This window comes from Hakea prostrata, chromosome 7, assembly GCF_041222555.1.
Source record: "Hakea prostrata isolate BN-2017 chromosome 7, UWA_Hpros_2, whole genome shotgun sequence".
Classification (NCBI taxonomy): Eukaryota; Viridiplantae; Streptophyta; class Magnoliopsida; order Proteales; family Proteaceae; genus Hakea; species Hakea prostrata.
In genome coordinates, this window is record NC_142606.1 from 33,558 (window position 1) to 57,420 (window position 23,863).

At 38.1% G+C, this 23,863-nt stretch overlaps 3 protein-coding genes across 4 annotated transcripts; 2 read left to right on the plus strand and 1 right to left on the minus strand.

Moving 5' to 3' along the window:
* The first annotated feature begins 978 nt into the window (after positions 1 to 978).
* On the plus strand, positions 979 to 14,060 carry SAMC1 (S-adenosylmethionine carrier 1). The gene is made up of 13 exons (XM_089161265.1): positions 979 to 1,272; positions 1,526 to 1,605; positions 2,259 to 2,366; positions 2,570 to 2,656; positions 4,329 to 4,401; positions 6,549 to 6,639; positions 8,439 to 8,492; positions 8,569 to 8,664; positions 9,034 to 9,123; positions 9,608 to 9,659; positions 10,932 to 10,993; positions 11,104 to 11,184; positions 12,636 to 14,060. The coding sequence occupies exons 2-13, from the start codon at positions 1,551 to 1,553 to the stop codon at positions 12,750 to 12,752; spliced, it is 966 nt and encodes a 321-aa protein (XP_089017391.1). The 5' UTR covers positions 979 to 1,272; positions 1,526 to 1,550; the 3' UTR covers positions 12,753 to 14,060.
* Positions 14,061 to 15,512: 1,452 nt separating this feature from the next.
* On the plus strand, positions 15,513 to 16,872 carry LOC149008694 (zinc finger A20 and AN1 domain-containing stress-associated protein 9-like). Of its 2 annotated transcripts, XM_089163628.1 has the most exons (3): positions 15,513 to 15,857; positions 16,189 to 16,240; positions 16,345 to 16,872. In XM_089163628.1, exon 3 carries the CDS (start codon positions 16,360 to 16,362, stop codon positions 16,837 to 16,839), a length of 480 nt encoding a protein of 159 aa, XP_089019754.1. In that variant the 5' UTR covers positions 15,513 to 15,857; positions 16,189 to 16,240; positions 16,345 to 16,359; the 3' UTR covers positions 16,840 to 16,872. The 2 variants fall into 2 exon arrangements, with proteins under 2 accessions (XP_089019754.1, XP_089019755.1); XM_089163629.1 differs by lacking the exon at positions 16,189 to 16,240.
* A 1,289-nt stretch (positions 16,873 to 18,161) lies between these two features.
* LOC149008695 (pentatricopeptide repeat-containing protein At2g13600-like) lies at positions 18,162 to 20,514 on the minus strand. Its single transcript, XM_089163627.1, has one exon. The coding sequence runs from the start codon at positions 20,498 to 20,500 to the stop codon at positions 18,815 to 18,817; it is 1,686 nt and encodes a 561-aa protein (XP_089019753.1). The 5' UTR covers positions 20,501 to 20,514; the 3' UTR covers positions 18,162 to 18,814.
* Positions 20,515 to 23,863: the final 3,349 nt, after the last annotated feature.

The window sequence follows — 23,863 nt, forward strand, 5'->3', positions numbered from 1 at the left end:
CACCCAACAACTGCACCCACCAACTGACCATATAATCTGAAGAAGGAGAAGTCCTCTCTGTGTTCCCGCTGAGGTTTTTTTTTTTTAACCTCTTACTTCTCATTATTTTGACTGGTAAAGAAACAAATGTATTCACCAAATCGAGGTTAGGAAAGATGAAGGTCCTTCAGCCATGGAGTGGAATGGAGCCAAACAGTCTTAAGTCTAATTAACTGGACTCTTTGATCTAGGTGATCGGTCATTTGGTTGATCTGCCTTAGAATATAGGCAAATGAGCAAGATTTCATAAGAAGAACTCAAATAAAAAGCATCTGTGATAATTGGAGTTAGGTCATGGGAAGAGAACTCTTGGGTTCTCTACTAGTTGAATAACTTTAGAACAATCAGACTCTACTAGAATTTTATCCACACACTTTGCGAACGACTCAAACATACGAGTTTGGATCCACCTCCCTGTTGGGGGAGCACATACTGCTCCCTGACGCTTCTCCACTACATAATAGAGTGGGCCCATGCGTTATCTATTGCCTGTACCATCTCTATATTATTTTACCAATACTCAGACTTTTGCCTTATACCTATTGTGTGGTGAAAAAAATGTAAGGGAGTACACGTGGGCCTCACACCTATTGTGTGGTTAAAAAATGTCAAGAAGCACTTTACCTCAGGCTGCTAATTTGAAAAGGGCCGTTTTGAAATCTAAGAGGAGAATAAGCCCACGAACTATTGGGGTGAGAGGTTATGGGCCTCACACATATGTGTGGTTAAAAAGTGTCGAGAAAACATTTTACCTCGTGCTGCTGATTTGAAAAGGGCCGGTTCTGAAATCCAAGAAGAGGAGAAGCCCACGAACTACTGGGCTGAGACGTTATGGGCCTGGGTTGAGTAATTTGTTGAATATCGGCTGTAAGCTCTTCGCTTCCATAAAATTCATAATGGGCCTCCAAGCATTGTCTTGAGAAGGCTTTCATTTATATTCCTACCATAAACCCCAACAAGTAAAGAAACGAGCTCTGTAAAATCTCATCGCCTCAGCCTTCGATCTGATCTGCAAATTTGCGAAACTTTGTATCCAATCATGAAGTGTGAGTTAGGTTATCAGTAATTTGTGTAAAACAATCAACTCGGACAGAGCTGGAACTGCTGGAAGCGAGGCAGTGAGCTCAGAAGGGTGCAGCGTGAAGCGCACAGAGGTTTCGACTTCACCAGCCACACACCATCTTTATCTCTATCATCTCTGAAGACATTAGCATCTGATACTTCTGCTTAACGGTGCTTTCCTCTCCTCAACATGTTTTCCTGTTCAATTTCCCTTTAAATTTTGATCAATTAGTATCATTAATGGTTTTCTTACAATCACTACGAGCAAAATCTTCCTAGTCCCAACATTTTCTCCTTCCATACCACAAGATGCAATTTGTCTGGCATTATAAATTTAATAATTTGGTCCGTTGCACTATCTGTGTTTCTCAGATATTCTTCTTGCTCAGATTCTGACCGTTTGAATACTTGGTTTTCATGGCAGTTTCGGGAGTTGCTCTTGGACCTCTATGGGTCCTCCTACATTAGCCATGAACGCGAATTGCTGTCCCCAAGTCTCATCAGGTAAACCTTTTGTTCCAGCTTTGGCCCTATTTTTATGTTCTTCAAACTGATTGCATTGAAGAATGGAAATATTCCTTATCACTATTCGTGTAAAAGGGTATGCTGCAAGTGTAACTTTGATAGTGCAACCCTTCGGTCCCTTCTCCGCTCTCTTGCCATTCAGTCGACTACAATGTGCGAGGTCACTACCACTACCACTGCAGTACTTGCTGGTGTTCGCTTTTAAATCAAGAATTAGAACTACAAGAGAAACCATAGGGAAAGAGAGGAGTCCTACTGAATACTGAATAGGGTTTACTTGCTTGATGCAAATTAAGTCCGGACCATATTACAATCTCGATGATTCCCTAAAGCAATTTCTTGATGAAAAGGTTTATCGTTTATGTTAATCATGATGGGTCCCTTTGTTTGACAATAAGTACTCTTTTGAAGACGGGTTGAATGTGTAATTTTGAACTCCTCCATATGTCTTGTATGTTAGGTAGCTCTTTTTCTCATCCCCACAATCTCTCTTCCCAGCTTCTTTGAGAAATCCCACATGTTTCTCTGGGCTAGGATGGTATTTGAAGTTTGTTTTTTTGTTTTTTGGGGGGGTTTGCTATCGCTGGATGTCAATTGATTGTTTGTTTTGATCAGATGATATGGTTTTACAGATGCTTCGAAGGATAAAAGAAATAACTCCCTATTGGGGCGACAAAAATGTTTTGCATCTGTCAGCACCGGAGGCGAAAAGCCATTTGACTTCCTTCGTGTTTTATTTGGTATGATCCAAGATATTTCAAGTAGATGAATATAAGCTTTATATTTTGGTCAGAAGAAGAATATAAGTTATAAATGGTTAGTTAGAAATTTTTTGCTGATATTCTGACTCGTCTATTTAGGGTCATTCAAGCAGTTCAGCTGCCTTGACTCTATGTGTCTGGTTTTGCAATTATATCTAATTTTTTTATTTGAATCTTTGCAGAGGGTGTTGTAGCAGGAGGTACTGCAGGTGTTGTAGTTGAGACAGCTCTGTACCCAATTGATACAATAAAAACTCGCCTTCAGGCAGGTTAACTGCACAGAAAAGTCATTCTATTTGTCCTACTGCTTGAAAATAGATTTCAGCAATCTTGTTCATTCTAGGATTTGGCTATAGTAGTTGCTGTTGCTTGGTAATTCATAATGAGATAGTAATCTACTTGATATTGTGAGGTGAAAATTATTGTTATTATTTTTTATTAACAATCTGAAATATCTTGTTTACTGTTTATAATTTGGCTCCTTCCATCCCAAAATGATGTGCAGAAAGATCCTTGGAGTGCACCTGCCCAGTATGTGGCAGCCCAACCATCAGATGCTTGACTGGGCAGGCCTAGTCGGATCTGGACCTCAGAGTTGGTCCTTTTTCCCTTTTGCAGCTGCCTCAAATTGTTTGCTGATCAAGCTTAGTAATAGGTTATTAGGGATTTATTACATTTGTTTTTCCTTTGCATTAAAAGCTCTCTGTTCCAGTTGAAGGATAATTTTGGAAGATAGGGATGCTTTTAATGTTTTATCTACTTATTCTTAAACTTTGAGTTTTCTGAAGCTGACAGTCATTGTGGGACAGATGAAGTAACTAAGTATTTGAGGTAACCAGATCCTAAGTAAGATGAATATAATATTCTAGGAGTAGTGTTGGATGCCAGTTTGCTTGACACATGGGCACGTACTTGTTTATCCTTCCTCTTTTCTTTGCTGTAGGAGAGAAGGAAAAAAGAGAGAGGCTCATTTAGCATTTGAAGTTGTGCCCCCCGGAAATGACTAATCACAATGCCTTTTTTGAATTGCTTTTTGGTGCTTTATTTATCTAAATTTGGGGACTTCCAGGATAATATGGGATCAATGAGCACAGGGTTGGTATTTTTGATCGTTTTGGTAGCCTACATGGCAGCAGCGTCTTATTTTCTCTGTCCTTTAACACCTTTTTGTATAGCTGTTCTTCCCTTTTAATTCATCTTTTTCCTCTTTTTATTGCATAATTAATTTCTGTCGTGTATACTACCACCAGCATCATCCAATGTGCTCCTTGTGATCTTTGTACTGCCCATTGAATTCTCCCCTAATAATTAAAGGAGAATCTGTGGTTGATTCAAGAACAAAGTTTTTGTCCTATCCATTGAAGTTGGAGATTGCCAAAATAGAAGCATCTAACCTCATTGCTTTGCAGTTCTGTTTGAATTTCAACAAGTTCTGTGTAGGAAATACTATCAGTTATCTATACTACAGCACATCTTCCTGACTTTTGTGCTTATATTTCCTGTTTTGATCATTCTAAGGTCTATTTTAGTCTCTTATCCTCTGGGAAGCCTTCACATTCTCATGTTAATGGTTGTGCATTTTAAAAGCGTAAGTGAAAGATGGACCGAATATGTTGTAATTTTAACGTTTCGATAACATTTCCACTATATAGAATTATTTGGAATGGTTCATTGGAATTGGATCAATGATAGAGGGGGATATTTTCTGTGATTCAGTCGAATAAAAATGTGATGCAGCTTTATTTTTTATTTTTCTATATCTACAAATCCAATGGTCCTAAGCCTTAATAGGATTAGTGTACACTTTTTGCTCTGACATTAACATAAATGGAGAATATATTTTGTTCAATTATACTCCATTATTTTGATGTTTCCTAGTTTCATTTTTCTCTCGATGTTGTAATTCCAACGTTTCATTTGTTGATTATCGATTTCAGGCAGCTCGTGGTGGAGGACAACTTCTTTGGAAGGGTCTGTATTCTGGACTGGCTGGAAACCTTGCTGGTGTCTTACCGTATGTACCTCATGTTTTGATCTGCAAACACTGTCTCTGATTTCTGCAGTGAATTTTGTAAATAAGCTTCCTTTTTATTATTCATTGGTCTCAAATTTACTGGAGTTCCATTACCTAAGCATTCTGAAGAATGGTTTGCAATCAAGAATCACCATGCAATGGCTGTATCTAAAATGGATGGATCCTTGGGAACACTTTCCTTTTTTGAATCGAACAAAAGAAGGGGAAAAATTTTTCATAAAGAAAATGGGAGAGAAAAATATATGCAAGGGCCAGAGAAAAGACTTTCTCCTTTTCCTTTTTCTGGGGTTCAGGAGAATCCTTTGAGGACCTGCTTTTTATTTCTAAAGCCTTCTTGAGATGTTGTATTAAGTATTTTTCTAGTTTTCATTTCTCATCCCATTGACTGCAACAATACGATCAAAGTAAAAGAAAGGAGAAAAAAAGTTGGTGGAGAGGACGATTATTTTTCACTCTGGAGAGGATGCTTATCTTTCTCGGTCTTGGTCTGATCCTCCTATCTTTGACTATATCTTTCTTCGTAGCTTGTTTTTGTTGGAGGGTGATCAAGTTGCACAAGATCTGACAGCTGTGTCTCTCCTAGTCTTCACTGATTTCATTTCTTCTTCTTTCCACCCTTTCTTTTTTTTCTTGTTTCTGCGGCACCAGCAATTTTCTTCGTCTTCTTCTTGTCCCAGCATTTCTTTAGCTGATGCGTGGTTGGTTTTGGTGTTTGATCCTGTCATTCAAACAAGTATTTCTTGTCTAGTTTGGTTTAACTGGATATAAACAATCCTTTTACAGCATTCACCTTAGTTTCATATCAGACACTATCTAAGAATATAACTTGGTTAGGAGAAAAAAATTCTTTGTTCTTTCCATTAATGGAACTGAATTATGGAACTCTGCTGGTATTTCTATTTTCTTTGATTGCTGTTGTTCCTAGAAATTCTGAATTGAAATATAAATGTTTAGTTGTTCGGTTTTGTCTTCATCCATTCATGCATGCCTCAGGCACCTAAGCTGCTGTTAGGTACCCATTCCACCACCTTGGGTTGTCTTTTTCAATGTGATAACTACAGACGGGAGTCAAAACAAAATGGTGGTCAACTTAGCCAGGATACAAGACTTTTCCAAACTGTTTCTGCCAAGTCACCTAAATGAGAGGACGAAGAAAGATGAGCACAATGTACTTGCCAATTTTATTGTTCTTCCTCTGTGATGAATATGTCTATTGTTTCAATTAAATGTTCTCTGTTACATGTCTCATTTATGTGTAAAATGTGTTATATATGAGAAAATGACACAAAAACTTTAACTTGCTTTCCATTTTTTATTTTTTTTTGGAGGGGGGGTTTCTTTTGGTGCACTTACCAAATTTTCAGGAAAATATTCCCTTGTAGAGGGCACCAACAGGCTTTTCTGCATATGGCAGAAAAAATTGCCATATTTTTTCCGGTTTGCCTAAATATTCTGGTTTTGGCAGTGGGATGAAATGGCCTTCTTCACTGAAATTTTGATCCTTGTCAAGGACTTAAATCTTACCACAGACGTCATATATCTTTCACACCTGTCACAGTCCAGTCTAGATATGTTTGAAAGATTCTTTTCTCAAGGGGCTGCCTAAGTTGGTGAAGACACAACACTTCATAATTAAGAGGTCATGATTTCAAATCTCTTTGGGGCATCCCTATCAAGAAGGGGGGGGGGGATTATCTTCTTCTAATATAGTTTTCAAAGAATGTTTCCCCCTTGAAACCATATATTTGTGCTCAACCAATCTTTATTTCCTAAGTTTCTCAATCAGACCTGGTGCTTGAAAATTTTCCAGCAAAGAGTTTGAGAACTGTTTCAGAAAATTATAGGCAATGGATGTTTTGGCCATGGGTAGTCTACTTTCAATGTTATTTTCTTTGTAATCTTCTCCAAAGACTGGTAAAACAAAAAATCGAGTTTAAGCTCTGTCCTCGGTGGTTGACTCATTAATCTTTGGGCATTCCTTTTCCAAGCTCCTTTTGCTTTTGTCCACAATTCTTATACCGAATTTATTTTTATTTCACTGCTGAAGGTTACTGTTTGATTCTCCTTGATTGGTTTGAATCCCCCCCTTTTTGGGTGGTAGAAATGAATATGGCTTTTCTTTGCAGAGCTTCTGCGATATTTGTTGGAGTGTATGAACCTACAAAGCAGAAATTGTTAAGGATCTTCCCGGAGAATATGAGTGCTTTTGCTCATTTGGTAAATATCAAATTGATGATTTTTCTTTTATTTTCTAGTTTATAAATGTGAGTACTTCCTGAACGGGACTCAGACATATATTCCTCCTGACCAAGTTAGTGCCTGATAGCTGGGTCACATTGCAAAAGATTGGCTTGATACCTACATGTAGTATTGTGCCTTTCTGTTCCATTTTGTCTTTGATTTGGAAGCATCCAATCTTCATATGTGTATAAAGAGGATGACAGCTGACCCCAACACTCTTTCAACTGCTTCAACACCACATGATTACATGATACTACAAACAATCAGCATCAGATAGGGATAAATTTTACAACCCTAGCCCAATTGTGGAGCTCACTTTTTTGTTCCTTATTAATTTATGAAGCCACAGCCAGAAGGAATGTTCTCAGTAGTGGGGCACATGATCAACTGGCAATATAATTGTTTGCTTGCCTAGAAATGGTGATGTTCTTGTCCTTCATAGAACTTAGTCCAATAACATAGGCTTGGTCATGAAACCAGATATCGAAACTATAACCGTATCAAGCAGGTTGGGACAGTATCTGCATATAGAAGGATGAAAAAGAAGAGAGAAAGAGAACAAGGGGACACCCTAGCTCATGGTTTGTCTAGGGGTAGCAGACTATCACCATGAGGCTAGGTATTGTTTAGTTTGATTCCTAAGAGACATTGTCAATTATGAATAAAGCAATGGAATACCCCCCCCCCCCCCCAACTGAAAAAAGAAAAGAAAACTGTCAGTTTAATAAGTCAAGCAACAACACGTGATAAATATCACCATAAATAGTTAGTCATCATCACTGTTACTACATATCACCATCAGGTGTAAAATGTAGGACTCTGGTTTTCTCAAAAAATTTCCGACAGGGTAGCTAATTGTTATCCTTCCTCTACGTATAGATACCTTCTTTATTTTGTCCTGCTGGCCCACTTGCAGCCTTTCACTGAAGCTTGGGGGAAAGAGGGGGGGGGGGGAGTAATGCATTAATGCCACTTCCTTGATTACCTTCTTGACCAGAACAGCCGTGTGTAAAGTCCGGTATGAGATTCAAACGGTTAGAATGTAGAAAAGGCCCCTATGGCCATACTGAGTTTTCTAAAATATTTACCCACCAATGACTGAAAACTAGTGACATATTTTTTTGCTGCAGGACACACAGCACAATGGCCATAACAATTAGACTGATGCCAGTATAATGTAATCGTCACTTCAGTTAACCCTGCTGTTGATCACCATGATCAGCTGTAAGTTTCTTGCCTGAAGTAGATGCATATTTTTTCATCACATAAAGGGTGATGATACCCTTCATTCCATGGAGATTTGCTCATTTTTCTAGGCTTAATATCCATCTGTTATTCTTGCGAATCTTACATTCCATTGGAATTCAGGGGCCACAACATCAGCAGACAATCTAGTGAAGCATAGAGTTTGTCATCGTTTGGTCTGTAGGGTTAGGGTTCTTATGGAATGGTAGCTTTGTCCATATTCAGCCTTGTTAAATGCAGTGAGGATTCAAGGTTCATCTTGCCGGCACTGCTTAATTAGTTCTTGACCTGGGTGTAGACACAGGGTTGGTCTGAAGTGGGTCATTCACCTTCTGGAATATATATACATATAAGGAAATATTGTGTATATTGAGTATGATTCTACTAATTAAACCTGAAATTTAGTGACAGATTATCCTGTGGATCTCTACTTACCTACTTCATCTCTTTTTGCTTCGCATTCTGCCTTTATCCTTTTATTGCAATTGCACTCTTTTCTGCACTAAGTACATCTTTGGGCCCAAATAAAGACTGCAGGTGCCATTGGAGGAGCTGCTTCTTCTCTTGTTCGTGTACCAACGGAGGTACATAAATTCGCTTCTCTATTAGCCATATTTAGTATTGCTTGACTAGGTAATTTCTTAAGTTCAACACTTCCAGGTTGTGAAGCAAAGGATGCAGACTGGGCAGTTTGCTTCTGCTCCTGATGCCGTCCGCCTTATAGTTGCTAAGGAGGGGTTTAAAGGTCTTTATGCGGTATGTTTGGATTTTATTGTATACAACTCAATTCATTATTGCACTGTTACTATTTGTGTTCTTGCTTTTCATTTGTCATTTTGTTCTTCCATTTTGTTCTTCCATGTTTATCCCTCTCAGTTATCTTTTTACTTTTGGCATTTCAAATCATTTATTCACAATTCACAAAAAAGCTATAGCTAGGGTCCTAGGGAGAGATATTGTGTCTACTATGCCATGTGGAAGGATGATATGATCGTTTTGACAGATGAAACCTTTTCTTTATCTGATGTCTGTGCTGCATGGTTAAACTACTTCATATGATGCTATTGCCCATGACATGGTTAGCTTTATCTTTGAAATCCTTTTTAACCTTTGATTTTAATATAGGGATACAGATCGTTCTTATTGCGTGATTTGCCATTTGATGCAATCCAATTTTGCCTCTATGAGCAGCTGCGGATAGGATATAAGCTGGTGGTAAGCTATCTTCTGTTACTAATTGATTCATATATGCTTAAATTACAATGAGTCAGTGGATTTTTTTAAAGATTTAGTGTAGACTTCTCACTCGTTAGATTCCTCAAACTAGCTTTTAACTTTGTAAAATGTTATGGAAGCTGTTCTACTTAGAATATTTCTCTTGATCATTGGAGCTTTATTGTTATTCGTAAGTAATGTAATTGCTGAATGGGGATGCTCACATGATGACAGAACACGACACTTGTCTTTAGTTTCCTTATTGTGGTATAGGTGGATGGTGGTTTCTGTTTGTCCTCTTTTCTCTCTTTTCTTTTCTTTTCTTCTCTTCTCTTCTCTCTCTCTTTTTGTTTTTTTGTTTTTTTTTTTTTTTTTTTTTTTTTTTTTTTTGTGGGGGGGGGGGGGGGGAACTTCCTTTTATTTTCCTAATAAATCCTTCCTTTGTTGCATATGAAAATGGAATTAACTTTTTATTTATGTGCAGGCTAAGAGGGATTTAAAAGATGCTGAGAATGCTCTTATTGGTGCTTTTGCTGGTAATTTAGCTTAACTAATCTGCTTTGGCTTTGTTGTGCCTCTGGAGAATTTTCCCTTTAATGTTATGAAATAATTTAAAAAATGGAAAATGAAAGACCACTTGATATCTGCCAGCAAATATGAGGGGGGGGGGGGGGGGACAGCATCTACAGTTTTTATCTCATCCCACAGCAAGTAAGTAATGAGAAAGCAGGGTTTAACTTCTGTGGAGCCAATTACACTCAACTTAATAGGGAGCACATATTTTATCATATCTAAATGTTTTTGTGATAAAAACTCAACTCATCAAGCCATAATTGAAACTAAATGGGGTTTGTTTTATGGATCTTGTTCTGGTATCCTGATTTATGGTTATTATTATTATTATTATTATGACGATGATGATTGTCATTTGTTGCTTGTGAAACAGCATCTTTTCTTTTGATATTTTTCCTGACATATTTGTATGTATGCACATTGGTGATTATGATGTCTTCATTTGTTTGTGTAAGTGAATTGTATTTCTAGGTGGTTTTAAGCATTAGATTGGGGTTTAGCAACATAAAGTTGCGGGGAGTTGTTTTAGTAAAGTGGTAGGAGATACTAATGGGTGGGATTCTTAGTTGTACAAGTAGTTATCCTTGCGTTGTATTCTTATTTAAATGCAGATGGATATAATGAAAGTGAGACTGGAAATTTATAAATCAATCTCAAGTTTATCGTGAAAGAGGATGATCTGCGGATTGCACATGGACATCCGGTACTCTAGTGGCTTCGTCTGTAAAGCCCCTGTACTAGTGGTGTGTTTTGTTACTTAACTGTTTCGTTACCCCCTGATTCTGGGTGCTGATTCTTCTTGAAAAGTAGTTTGGTTACCATGATTACAGTAATGAAGGGTTTTTATGGGCAGGCTCAATTTGAGGGAATCCATGATTTAACCTGAAACTATGAAATCCTTATAATTTCGGTTTTTGGGCAAAATTCATAGCTCAATTCTTGCTTCTGATGCAAATCACTTCACAAAAATAACCACACAGTTATAAAATCGGATGCCTGATTTCACTGTCAAAGTTTGTGGAATTATGTAACTAGAAGCACTCTAAAGGCTCCTGTCGGTTATTATATTACTCTTCTATCCTATTTTCTCTCTTTATCTACCTGTTATTATTTTATATTATCTCTATGTGACAAATTATATGCTTTGAACACTCTTAAGCTTGTTTCTAATTAAGGAAACCTGAATACAACACCAGTGTTCAATGCTGCAGAAAAATGATATTCTTGTTTTGCAGGGGCACTAACTGGAGCCATAACTACTCCTCTTGATGTGATTAAGACAAGATTAATGGTTCAGGTGCAAACCATTCATTTTCTGCTTCTCTTCTATTGTATTGTTTATATCTAGAGTTTATATCTCTGTTTAAATATCACTAGTTGATCATTCATATTTTGACATACTGACAGGGACCAGCAAACCAGTACAATGGTATTGTTAACTGTGTTCAGACCATTGTTAGAGAAGAAGGGCCTGCTGCTCTCTTGAAGGTATTACCATCCTATGCTTCTTTTAACAAGTGTGTGTAATCTTAAAACTGAGATGTTTATTTATCATCGTTCCCTGATTCAGTTTAGGAAGCTGTTACACAACAGATTCTTTTGTTATGCGAAAGTGCCACAAGACTTTGTCATTTTTTTTTGGGGGGGGGGATGATTTGGAAATCTTGGACCTGATGTCTATTGAAAGCTTGTTTTTAAGTTATAAATGCTTCTCTTTCATAGTATTTCTCCCTTCTTTTTATAATCCTTGTGATGATTAGATAGTAGTATCATCAAGATCTAAATTTTGGGATAAGTCTGAGTTGGGTTGGTTGAGTGTATTGTATGTTGATCCAAACTTCTAGTTGAACAGCAGAAACAACAAACAAGTCTTGTTTTGTGTTAAAAAGTATGTTTTGGCTATCAGGCAGGGGAGTACGATGATTTAGGGTGGGCAATTCTCTTCTCAGGTATGACCTGCTTGCCTGATTATGTAGTCGGCTCTGCCCTCCCACCCTGGCATAGCTTCTGGTTGTTATGGGATTTTCAACACCTTTGGTTATAGCTTATACCTGCACAATTGCTCTGACTAACATTTTCTTTGTAAGCTATGATGGGAAAAAACTTAAGCCTGTATTTAGCATTAGGCAGTGAGTCTGAAACAACATGATCATAAAGGTGCTGGCATGAACTACCCCTGCAAATTCAATTAATTTGTGTGTTAGGCTGGGCACATAGACAACATGGAGCTATAAGTTATTACACCTTTTTGGTTTTAGTTTTAGGCAATGTGTCTGAAACAACATGACATAAGGAGGATCGCATGAACACCCTCCTGCACATTCAATAAATTTGTGAGTTAGGCTGAGCTCATAGACAAAATGAAGCTATAAGTTGGTGCACAATTTTGGTTTGTCAGTAAGAATACATCTTATCAAATGATGTTAATTAAGCATTCTAACGTTGACATTAGAAATATGCTTAGTGAGTAATCAAAGGGATTATTTTAGTCCTTTTCGTAAGCATAATGGTTAATCTTTGTAACAATACTTGATCTTAACACTAAGGGCATGTGAAGGAGAAAGGAGGCAATGACAAGAGAGGACAGAATATGAGGGTCCCCCCCTCCCCCACCCAAAAAAAAAGAAAAAACACAGGAGGGTAATGCTAAAGAGTGATTATAGGATTCAAAATGTACTTTAGATGGCATTGGTCCATCAGTTATAATGTATTAAAGAATCCTGCTAAAACTCTGAAAGTCTAATTTGCAGTTGCAACCAAAGACTAACCAAATAAATTAGGATAACAGAAAGCAGGCATTTTTATTTTTTAATTTTGGTAAATGGAAATGCAATAGAAAAAAGGCATTTTTGAGTTGTTGAGATGGAGATGTGGGTGCCCTAAGATAGGTATACATCCTGAAGGGAGACTTTTGACTTGCTTTTTGTATTCTTGTGCAGGGAATTGAGCCAAGGGTACTTTGGATAGGTATTGGTGGTTTCATTTTCTTTGGTGTTCTTGAGAGGACAAAAGAGTTTCTTGCACAAAGACGTCCTGTGGTCACCAAGCAGGAGTGAAAGCAGCCTAGCATATTAGTTCATATCTCTGGTGATTTAGTCATTCTGTTTAGCTTAAAATTTTCTTCCTGTTCTTTTTCCTCATTTGGCTGTGAGAGTAATAAAAGTTCTCTCTTAATAGGCAGAAGTTTATTATATTGACCATCATTTTAGCAGGTTATCAGTATGGTATATGCTGGATAAGTTTTGATTACGAATTTTTATCTTGAAAAAAAAAGGGAAAATTACACAGTATCTTACCTCAGTTGTCCTCTATATTGGGAAGATGGCTATTACACATTGGCCCCAAGTAGATTTGAGGTTTTGACTTAATTTTATGAGGTGTTGATCATTGCCAACTAAATCAATCTCCTCGGTTGTCTGACACAAATTATTATTGTGACATGGATAAGATATCCAATGATTCTTGATTGAATTGAATTGATTGATTGATTGAAATATCAAAATGTCTAGTAGGTGGTTGCAATCGAAATAAAAAGGAATATGTAGCATGAGACTAGTTGCGACATGTTCACTTTTGAACAGACTTAGAGATTGCTATTTTGATGATTGAGGGTGAGGACTGTGTCGCGTGCATCAGTACATGGATGAATTGGTGTGGGAGAATTAGGGCTAGCGACACAATTTTGGGGATGCACTTTTGAACACCATGTAAGGTTGTTTAGATCTATTCAATTCACATGGAAAATTCATTTTAACCCATCTGCTCTTTTTATAGCAGTCTTGAATGTTGTATGAGATGGATGCTAATGGCGAGAAATATTATAGATTGTATATTGTACGGGATGATGCTAAGGGCAAGAAATACTCTGCATTGTAAGAAGAAGAAGAAGAAGAAGAAAACAGGAGGAATCTACAGGGCTAATAATGTTCACTTTCATGCCTGTTGCTGTTGCAAAACAAAAGCTGAAATAAAGAAGGAATTGAAAGCGGAGTTGATGGCTGATATAAAGGAATTGAAAGAGGAGTTGTTGTTTGAACTTGGGCATGGATCAGCTACTGTGGATGGTGTTGGCAATGTGGGCAGAGTTGAGGGTGCTTTGGGCGGGGAAGCATGCGAGGAGACCCCAGGCTGCAAGCGCCGAAGGGTGGATGAAGGCACATTGGTTTCAGACCCCTAGACAAGTTCTGCTCTGCCATGGACTCTCTTTCGAGGAAATCTTTGAATCCCTCATCCCTAGCCATGCAATTCAGGAACGCTGCTGAGGCACGCTGCATGAAATACGCAGGACAAATGGACAAACCATGACACAGGCCTTCAGGTGAACCCAGATCTTCCTTAGCACCGTTATAAAGACTTCTTTGATTTTTGTGTTGTGCTTTTCATTTTCATCCTTGGTATATCATACTGTTTTGGGATATCAATGATTCTGTTTGGGGCAGTTTCAGTTTGGGCCGAAAACATCAAATCCCAAACATGGATCATTTACAGTTTCAGTGCGGTTTGAGTTATGGTTGATTATTAACGGTTTGAATTTGGGTTGGGCCGATTTAGAAACCATCATCAATCCGTTATCAAACCGCTATAACCCATTTCAGAGTTAAAAATTATATGGGTCTTAAATCTTGCTTCTTCGACTTAAAGTCCAAACGGAACCACTCACTTTAATTTATTTCTCTTTAAAATCTAAAATAGATGTAAAATCTTATTTAAATAAAAACACTTTAGATGTCAATAAAGAATCATAGATACATACAAAATATCATTTTAATTGGGGAAAAAATCATTAGTTAATACCAAAAGGTGAAAGCGAAACATATACATTTCAGCATAAAAAATATTCAAAGTGAAAGCCATAACTCTCAAAGAAAAGGCAACAATAAAAAGTTAAAATCAAAATATTATTGAATGGTAGTCATGATCTAGCTGAGGTCCTGGTAGCTGAGAACAGTAAAAGAATGGTCTTAGATTTAATGAGAAACTGAGGAAGAATAGTGTAATTGTAAAGGTATAGTTATAAATGTGTAAAAGCTACCAACTAAAAACCAACATATTTATAATGAGTTATAACAGTCAGTTTTGGGTAGTGGTTTAGTGCATTCAATTTAGGTTAATAAGCCACGAACGGATTGGTTCGAACCCATGGTTTTTTTTTGGATCAGAGGTTCACCGGGGCCAGCTTGCGCTTACCACGACTACATCCTCAGGGAGCTTTTTATATAATTAATATAGAAAGGGGCTTCGCCGCTGGCCGAGGGGACTCGAACCCATGGGTTTTTACCTCTTAGTCCATATCTCGTCCAATAAACTTTGATTTGGTTTGGTTCGAACTATAACAAGCTAGTTCGGTCTGGTTTTAATAGTGAAGTTTGTTAAAAAAGATATCAACTGTTATTCTCAATAAATTTATTTTTTATTTAAAAAAACAAATACCATTGTTAATAAGGAGATTGGAAGTAAAATCTCTCTGGTTGAATCAAATCGGTATTATATCATGGTGTCATCATATGATAATATAGAATCTTCAATGGAAACTTTCAACTCTTGCCCTCATCTTCACTGATGCCTCTACAACCTTTAATGGCATCAGGTCCATTGATCTCGAATCCGGTTCCGGTTAATCCGAATCAGACGTTTCTAATCTTGTGAAGATGATATACTAGTTTATGTTTTGTCATTTGTGGTTTAAACGTATCCAATGTGAACCGTCGATCTAATTGGTGGGTCCCAAGCAGCATTTAATTCTCAACGGCTAGCGCAGAACATATATATATTCTTTTTTTTGGGTAAGAAGTAAGAACAGATGACCCCGTTCGAAGGACTGAGTCTTGATCCCTGACGTATATGAATCCGTTACGCCTTCCCCTCTCGTTACTTTCACCGTTGGATTTCTCGCCTCGTGCATTGTTCTTCAAAGCGTTTTGTGTCAGAGTTTTCTGATAAAAGAAAAAGGAGAAGAAAATTTGAAAAGCAAGAAACAAAGCAACGAGAGAAAAGCCTCAATCGAGATAAAGAGTTTGTTGGTAGATTTTCTCTCGTTTTGGATTCGAGACCTCCGGAGGAGAGAGGAGCTTCTCTCCTCTCTTCCGAGCAATTCGTGTCGTTCATCACTACGATCTGCTCTACAGTTCGAGACCATCTAAAAGAGGAATTATCGAATTCAGGTAGGTTACCCATATCTCGATTTTTCCTTTTTTCCCCTTAATTTCTTCGTTCTGTCGTTTTATGTAGGAATTTTTTTTGTCTTTTTGTTGAATTAGGGTTTCAGGTTTTGGGGTTCGATTAAGGGCTTTGGTTGGGGATTAATCGGTGTGGTAAATCAGGTTCAAGGATGGGAGGTTTCGAAGATGGATCGGTTAGGGTTGAGTATTTAGTTTCGGTTGTACCATGTTTTTAGGGCTCGTAAGCGAATTGGTTAGGGTTTTGTGTCCTGGTAATTCTTCCGTATTCAGAATTATTCAGGAATTGACATGGATGAATTGTTCAAATGCTTAGGATTTTCGAGTAGTTGACTTGAAAGCTGTTGGGTTCTCTGTTTGCAAAGTTGGTAAGGAGTTTGGAATCTTACTGCGTCTAATTCTTCAATAAATCTCATTACTTGCTTTATGTTCTGAGCATTGGTTCATTGGTTGATTGCATTGGATTGTATAGGGCTCCCTGGTCGATATGGAGCAAGAGAGTCAAAAAATGGAAATCGACGAAACTGGCTGCCAGCCTCCAAGTGCTGCTCCCGTTCTTTGCGCTAATAACTGTGGTTTTTACGGAACTGCTACCACTAACAATCTCTGCTCCAAATGCTACAAAGACTTCGTTTTGAAAGAAGTCAAAGCAGCTGCAGCTGTGGTAGTTGCAGAAAAGAATGTTGATGAACCTGTGACTGAATCAACGATTCAGGAGGTTAAGGCTACTCCGAGCGAGGAATCTTCCACTTCTGATGATCATGAGAAGCTACCGGCGAACCGTTGCAGCTTTTGCAAGAAGCGCGTGGGGCTGACTGGTTTCAAGTGCAGATGTGAGCTGACATTTTGTTCTCTCCATCGTTACTCTGACAAGCACAATTGCCTGTTTGATTACAAAGCCGCTGGCCAGGATGCAATTGCCAAAGCAAATCCTGTAGTTAAGGCAGAAAAGATTGAGAAGATCTGACTCTGATGCCTATTTGAAGAATTCAGGATGTGAGAGTTATGATTCAATTCACGAAGAACTGCAACGGGGTCTTCTATTTCCAGAAATAATTTGCTATCTTTATTATTATCTGTCATGTGCAGTTTGATTTCACGTATTATGACCCAATGCCACTGATGGGTCATTGTCTTTTCCCCTTCTTTTTCTAGGATTTCTCTAAGAAAGACACAAGTCTCGATCCTTTGTATATTACTCCTATAAACTTTCAATTAATTATATTTCAAATGTTATTGCAGTGCCCTCTTCTTCCTCCCTGGGATGTATGTGTTTTTGCAAATACTGTTGAATTGCTATTCATCATTTGTTTTCAGCAGTTGGGAGTGAAAAATAGGGGCATACAGAAGAGGATTTCAACATCTTTTATGGCTCAAAAGTTATTCCTCTCTTCTTGGGTTATTGCTTTCATGTTCTGAAATTTGCTATCTCAGAAAATATTTTGACAGCCACTTTACTTCTCTATGTATCAGGTCATCTTTCTTGCAACCTATCAATGACTGATGGAACAACTCACATTCATGGTTGATCGGGTTGCAGTGGCAATCCTGCTCCTCTCTACTCTCTGCTATTGACTGATCTGCACTCATCTCCCATTTTTTCCCTGGATTGCTTCCACTGAGTTAATCCTAGCCTATAAACTTTGACATGCATGGTTTCTCCCTTCTTATGGGTACTATTGTTGTTTTCACTGCACGCATAAGAGGCATCTCAATTGATTTTGTGTTGTTCACTCATGTTAGAACTCATAAAGCTCTATTGCAACCCAAGAATGAGTTAATTTTGGCTTCGTACAGTCTCGCTGCTGTTGAAAGAATGAAAGCTACAAGTGACTGGTAGTGGGTCATTTATAGGAACAAGATAAGCACGAGGAACATGGTTTAGAAAACTTGTTTCTTACTGTTTTGGGGAAGCTGTTCAATACAATTTAAACAAATTGGATAAATCTTCCATCTTTATTTTACATCAAGAAGCTCACCAGCAAGAATCCCTTCAAAAAAAATGTTTTCGGGAAGCTGTTCAATACAATTTAAACAAAATGGATAAATCTTCATATTTATTTTACATCAAGACGCTCATCAGCAAGAATTCCTTTAAAAAAATCCTCACAACTTTACTTATTTCAGTTTCTAATCTCAGATTCATTTCTAGAATCTTTTACCATGGCAGTCTGCAACTTCCCTTCTTTGGCTTTTGATTTTAGGGAACAGTTTTGTCTATAACGCGTTCCTCCCAGAAAATCTGAGCTTAAATGGAGCATCTTGTGACATCGGACGGTGTTTTCAATAGAAACCAATGATTCTCCAAAGCTCGTCGACATTGTAATCTACCCTCATCATTCAGGTTCGAGGGAATTAGAAGTATGCTCTTCGTCTCTATCACTGCCACAGTGCCACGTATATGTCCTCTATCACTCCTCGAAGGCCAAGGCTTTGGATTCATTCTCTTATACATTAAAGAACAGAAGAGTGCTTTACTTACAAGGATACAAGATTTCTGCTAGAGTTGCAGAGTCCTTGTTATGCCATGAACAGTGCCAGCAAAGGAGATCTACAGGGACGTGAAGGCCATCCAATCCCTGAGAAATGCAGACCCAAATGTCAATCTTGAAGAATCTGCCTATCCAGAATATATGACCATCACATCAATACAGTAGACGATAACAACCTCCCTCAACTACACCCAACGCTTACCTCGAGATTCCTGTTTTGATCAAAGCATTACCTCATGTTTTCTCTGATTATTCTTTTACTTCATGTCACAGAATATCCTCTGAGAAGGCTGCATCTAGTTTGTCAAGCTTGGACAAGGGCAGTTTGCATAAGCTGAGGAGGGCAGGGTTAAAGGTTGAAATAGGGGATGATCTCAGCACCCCTCGTTGAGTGTTTTTTCTGTTAATGAGACTGAAAATAGTCTCTGCAGGATAGATGAAATTTCAGCTTTAAATAACCCAACTACAGCCCAATTCCTTCTTCAAACCAATTTTCTTCATCGAATTGAAAAGCCGAGTTGATTCCTCCAGTCTTCCTATTTTTCTGTATATATTTGCTAGCATCACATAGCTTGCAACATTCCCCGGCTCCAAACTCTGAAGCTGTTGAGCAGCTATTTCACCCACTTCCACATTCCCATGAAGCATGCATCCACTGAGAAGAGCTTCCCAAGCAATGGCATTTGGACCAAATGGCATCTCAAGCAAGAGATTGTATGCCTCACCTGTTTTACCAGCTTTTGCGAGCATATCAACTGCGCATATATAATGATCTAACTTTGGCTCAATGCAGTATTTTTTACTCATGGAGCTGAGGTATTCCAACCCTTCATCTACTAATCCCCCATAACTACAACTTTGTAGCAATCCAATGAACGTATTATGGTTATAGACTTGGAGTTCTAGTGCCTTTTCTCCAACCTCCAGTGCTTTTCTGCAAAACCCATTCTGCCCAAGTCCTAGTATCATTGAATTCCAAGAAATGACATCTCTACTAGGCATTTCACAAAAAACTTCTTCTGAATCTTTAACTATTCCACATCTAGAATACATATTGATCAGTGCATTACCTGTATAGGCATTACTCCCAAGGAGACCATGTTTAATTGTGCAAGTATGAATCTGTCTTCCCATTTCAAGCTTGCAGTACGTAGCACAACCAGTCAGAATAATTGTGTAAGTTGATGGATTAGGCTGTGTCTGTGGCTGCTGTGACCTCATTAACTGAAGAAACAATTCCAGAGCTTTGTCCAAACAACCAAAGTCAGAAAACCCAGATATCATAATGTTCCATGAGAGAGTATCTTTTTCTCCCATACTACTGAAAATTTCAAATGCTTTATCTATCAGGAGGTGATGGGCATAAGCAGCCATCATAATGTTCCATGAACTTAAATGTTTCCACTTCAACAACCAGAAAATTTTCTCCGCATCAGCAAGGCTTCCCAGCTTGGAGTGCAAATCAATCAAGGAATTATGAACAAAAACAGATTCTCCGTCGTCATCTATCAGTTTTACTATGAACCCATGTATCTGCAATGCTGTAGTGAGTGCCTCCAATTCCAAACAGGACTTCACAAGAACAGTAAATGTGTGGGAATTGGGTAATATTTTTAGGGAGTAAAAATCACCATAGAGACTTGAAAAAAGCTGTAAAGCGCTTAAAGGATAACGGTTCTTGGAGTAACAAGAAATCATGGCTGTCCATGAGAAAACATTATAATGTGAATCCGGCATCGAATCAAACAGCTCTCGGGCCTCAGATACAAAACCCGAAGAGGCCAAGCATGCCAACATCAATGTGTAAGACACTGAATTTCTGTGGGGCATTTCAGCAAACAAGTGGCGGGCTGCTTCTACATGGTTGGCTTCCACTAAACCCGTCAACATTGCATTCCATGAAACCTGATTCCTGCTAGGCATCTCTCTGAACAATTTCATTGCTTTCTCGGGTTCCCTCGCTCTACCGTAATCTGTTATCATTTTCGTCCAAAATTTAATGGCCTCGTCATTAGACCTCAACTGCGAGCTGTGTTTCTGTTCAACAATTTTGGTTCGAGCCAAAATATTCGAGGAGACATTCTTCGGGAACGGAAAAACAACCCTGCTACTGGTTCGTCGATGGCACAAATACATTTTGTGTTCTTTCAATTTCGAAGTTGAATGCCGCGCCAAGTGCCAACAACGCCCGCAGTTTTGGTCCTGAATATAAACACGTGTTCTGTGAGTTAAACAAATATGGGCCAACATGGGCCCCTGACTTCTTATTACCCAACAAAAAAAAGAAAAACACGAAGGCTAACAATGGGCCCTTATTTTGGGCCAAAAAACAATGGGCCCTTATTTTGGGCCAAAAACAATGGGCCCTCACTTGTTCTGTGAGTTAAACAAATATGGGCCAACATGGGCCCCTGACTTCTTATTTCCCAACAAAAAAAAGAAAAATACGAAGGCTAACAATGGGCCCTTATTTTGGGCCAAAAACAATGGGCCCTTATTTTGGGCCAAAAAACAATGGGCCCTTATCTTGGGCCAAAAAACAATGGGCCCTTATCTTGGGCCAAAAACAATGGGCCCTTATTTTGGGCCAAAAACAATGGGCCCTCACGTGTTCTGTGAGTTAAACAAATATGGGCCAACATGGGCCCCTGACTTCTTATTACCCAACAAAAAAAAGAAAAACACAAGGCTAACAATGAGCCCTTATTTTGGGCCAAAAACAATGGGCCCTTATCTTGGGCCAAAAAACAATGGGCCCTTATTTTGGGCCAAAAAACAATGGGCCCTTTTTTTGGGCCAAAAACAATGGGCCCTCTTTTTGGGCCAAAAACAATGGGCCCTCACGTGTTCTGTGAGTTAAACAAATATGGGCCAACATGGGCCCCTGACTTCTTATTACCCAACAAAAAAAAGAAAAACACGAAGGCTAACAATGGGCCCTTATTTTGGGCCAAAAAACAATGGGCCCTTATCTTGGGCCAAAAACAATGGGCCCTTATCTTGGGCCAAAAACAATGGGCCCTTATCTTGGGCCAAAAACAATGGGCCCTTATTTTGGGCCAAAAAACAATGGGCCCTTATCTTGGGCCAAAACAATGGGCCCTTATCTTGGGCCAAAAAACAATGGGCCCTTATTTTGGGCCAAAAAACAATGGGCCCTTATTTTGGGCCAAAAACAATGGGCCCTTATTTTGGGCCAAAAAATAATGGGCCCTTATCTGGATTCCAGACCTCGTATCCAAACAAGTTCATAGTTTAGCTGATTGAATATGTCTGAGCCCATAGATTAGGTGGGCACAGTGTTGACCTCTTGCCATAGAAGAAGTATTCTAAAAAGATGGTTAAGGAATTTTCAATGGTCAACACTACCAGCTATACATGGGAAAAAAAATTCCTGCCATGCACACAGTGCACTTTTGTGCCAAATGATTGGCTGAAATTAAAAGCTTAATTTTAAATTTTAAAAATTCTTAATAGTCTTTTATTTACTTTGTTTTCCCAGCCAATCATTTGGTATATGCATAGCAGAGGATGTTTTCCCCTATACATGACGCTTTTTACTGTCACTTCATTAGGCCAAGAGAGATGAAGACAGTTCCGATCTGTTAACCCCAGGGGGAAGGAGGATTCTGTTTCACTTGTATGTGGGGGGAGCATATGTGCTCCCTAACGCTTCTTTCAACATACAATAAGGGTGGGATCAATGTGAAACCCTCAGAGGGTTCTTCTTCTGAATTATTTTATTAGTACTCAGACGTGAACTAATCTATTGTGTGGTGAAAAAGCATCAGTGCTCCCCCGATGAAGAGATGGTCCAAATTCGATGAAGGAGAGCCCAGGTTCACTACCTTGACGGGTACAACTCTATGCTTACCTTATACTTATCCACTATATATTAGGAGAAGAGCTCACTTCTGACTTTTCTTATTAAAATTCTAATGTGGTTTCTCCTTCTAATATAGTGAAAAAAGTATAAGATAAGCACAAATGGATAGAGGATTCGAATTCAAGAAAGGAGAGGTGGATCCCTCTATAGGTACTATGGAACAAGACCTAACTAAATGTATTGAAATGAAAGAATCATTTGAAATACTAATACAGCCTAAAATAATATTTATGAACTAAAAAAGAAGGGATTTTTTTTCTTCTATATCAGTATGTGTTTTACAGGAAAACTTTTTTTTTCTTTTTTGATAGTTTGAAGCTATCAGATCAGGGGACAAGAAAAATGATCAAGAAACAGTGAACGAGATTCAATCTTTGTCAAATTGGATCCTCGTTCAAATGTCAAGACAAGTTGAATTGACATTTGAAGGGCTAAATAAAAGTTTGTGTATAATATAGAATTACAAAAATCTTTTCTCCATAATTGAACTCATTGAAAGCAAAACATAATGGCAAACAAGTTGATAATAGCCATGACTTCATGATTGTTACCAGAAGTCATAACGTTAGGTTCTACCTAATCCTAGAACCCTAATTATGTCTTAAACCAACATTGGAAATTGATTTATGTTTGGCTTTCTAATCAAACTCATAAAGAGGGAAGAAAAACAAAGGAAAAATCAATCATCTGCTTCCAATTCATTCATTCCTTGTTCGGGTGATGTTATCATGTGAACTTTCTCTTCATCATCAACCCATAGGCTTAAGAATCCGGATCATCTCCCCGTCGGGGGAGCACTCTGTGCTCCCCCGTTGGGGTCGCTGATCTGGACTTTAGGCCTAAGGGGGTGAGGGAAAATGTGGAAAGACAACAAGGTTTATTATTGTCTCTATATCAGACGTTGTCACTATTACAGTGCTCCACAATCATATCCACCACCTATTATCATGTGAACTCAACAAACTGAAAATACGTTTTCTAATTATAAAATTACTATCCCTAGCAAATTTGTATGCATTAGAAAATTCTAGAATACCTTATAGAAAATCTTAAGGATCCTATAACCTCGACTTTCTCTCTTCTTCTTCTTTTATTTATTTATTTTTTTATCAATATTCAAGATGAGGTTCATTAGTGTATGTTTCTTCTTTTTATTAATTAACATTCAAGATGAAGTTTCTTGTTTTATGCTTTTTACTGATGATATTATTTTGATAAATGAGATACACATAGGAATTACTATGACGTAGAGAGTAACTTTGGAATCAAAAGGCTTTAAACTAAACAGAACAAACACGGAATATCTAGTGTATAACTTAGGTCATGATTGGGCAGATGATGAAGTAGTGAAACTTGACGAGAATGAGATTCCACAAGGCGATAGTTCTAAGTGCATCAGCTCAATCATAAAAAAATAAAAAGGAAAATTAATATAGGGTGAATGAAGTAGAGCAGTGCGTCTAGGGTCTTGAGTGATCGATGTATTTCTTTAAAGTTCCAAGGAAAATTCTGTGGAATTGTCATACAACTAATTATGATGTATGCTATGGCATGTTGGGATGCTTAAAAGCATTATATAGTCTTCATTCTCATTCAATAGAAGCATGTAGATG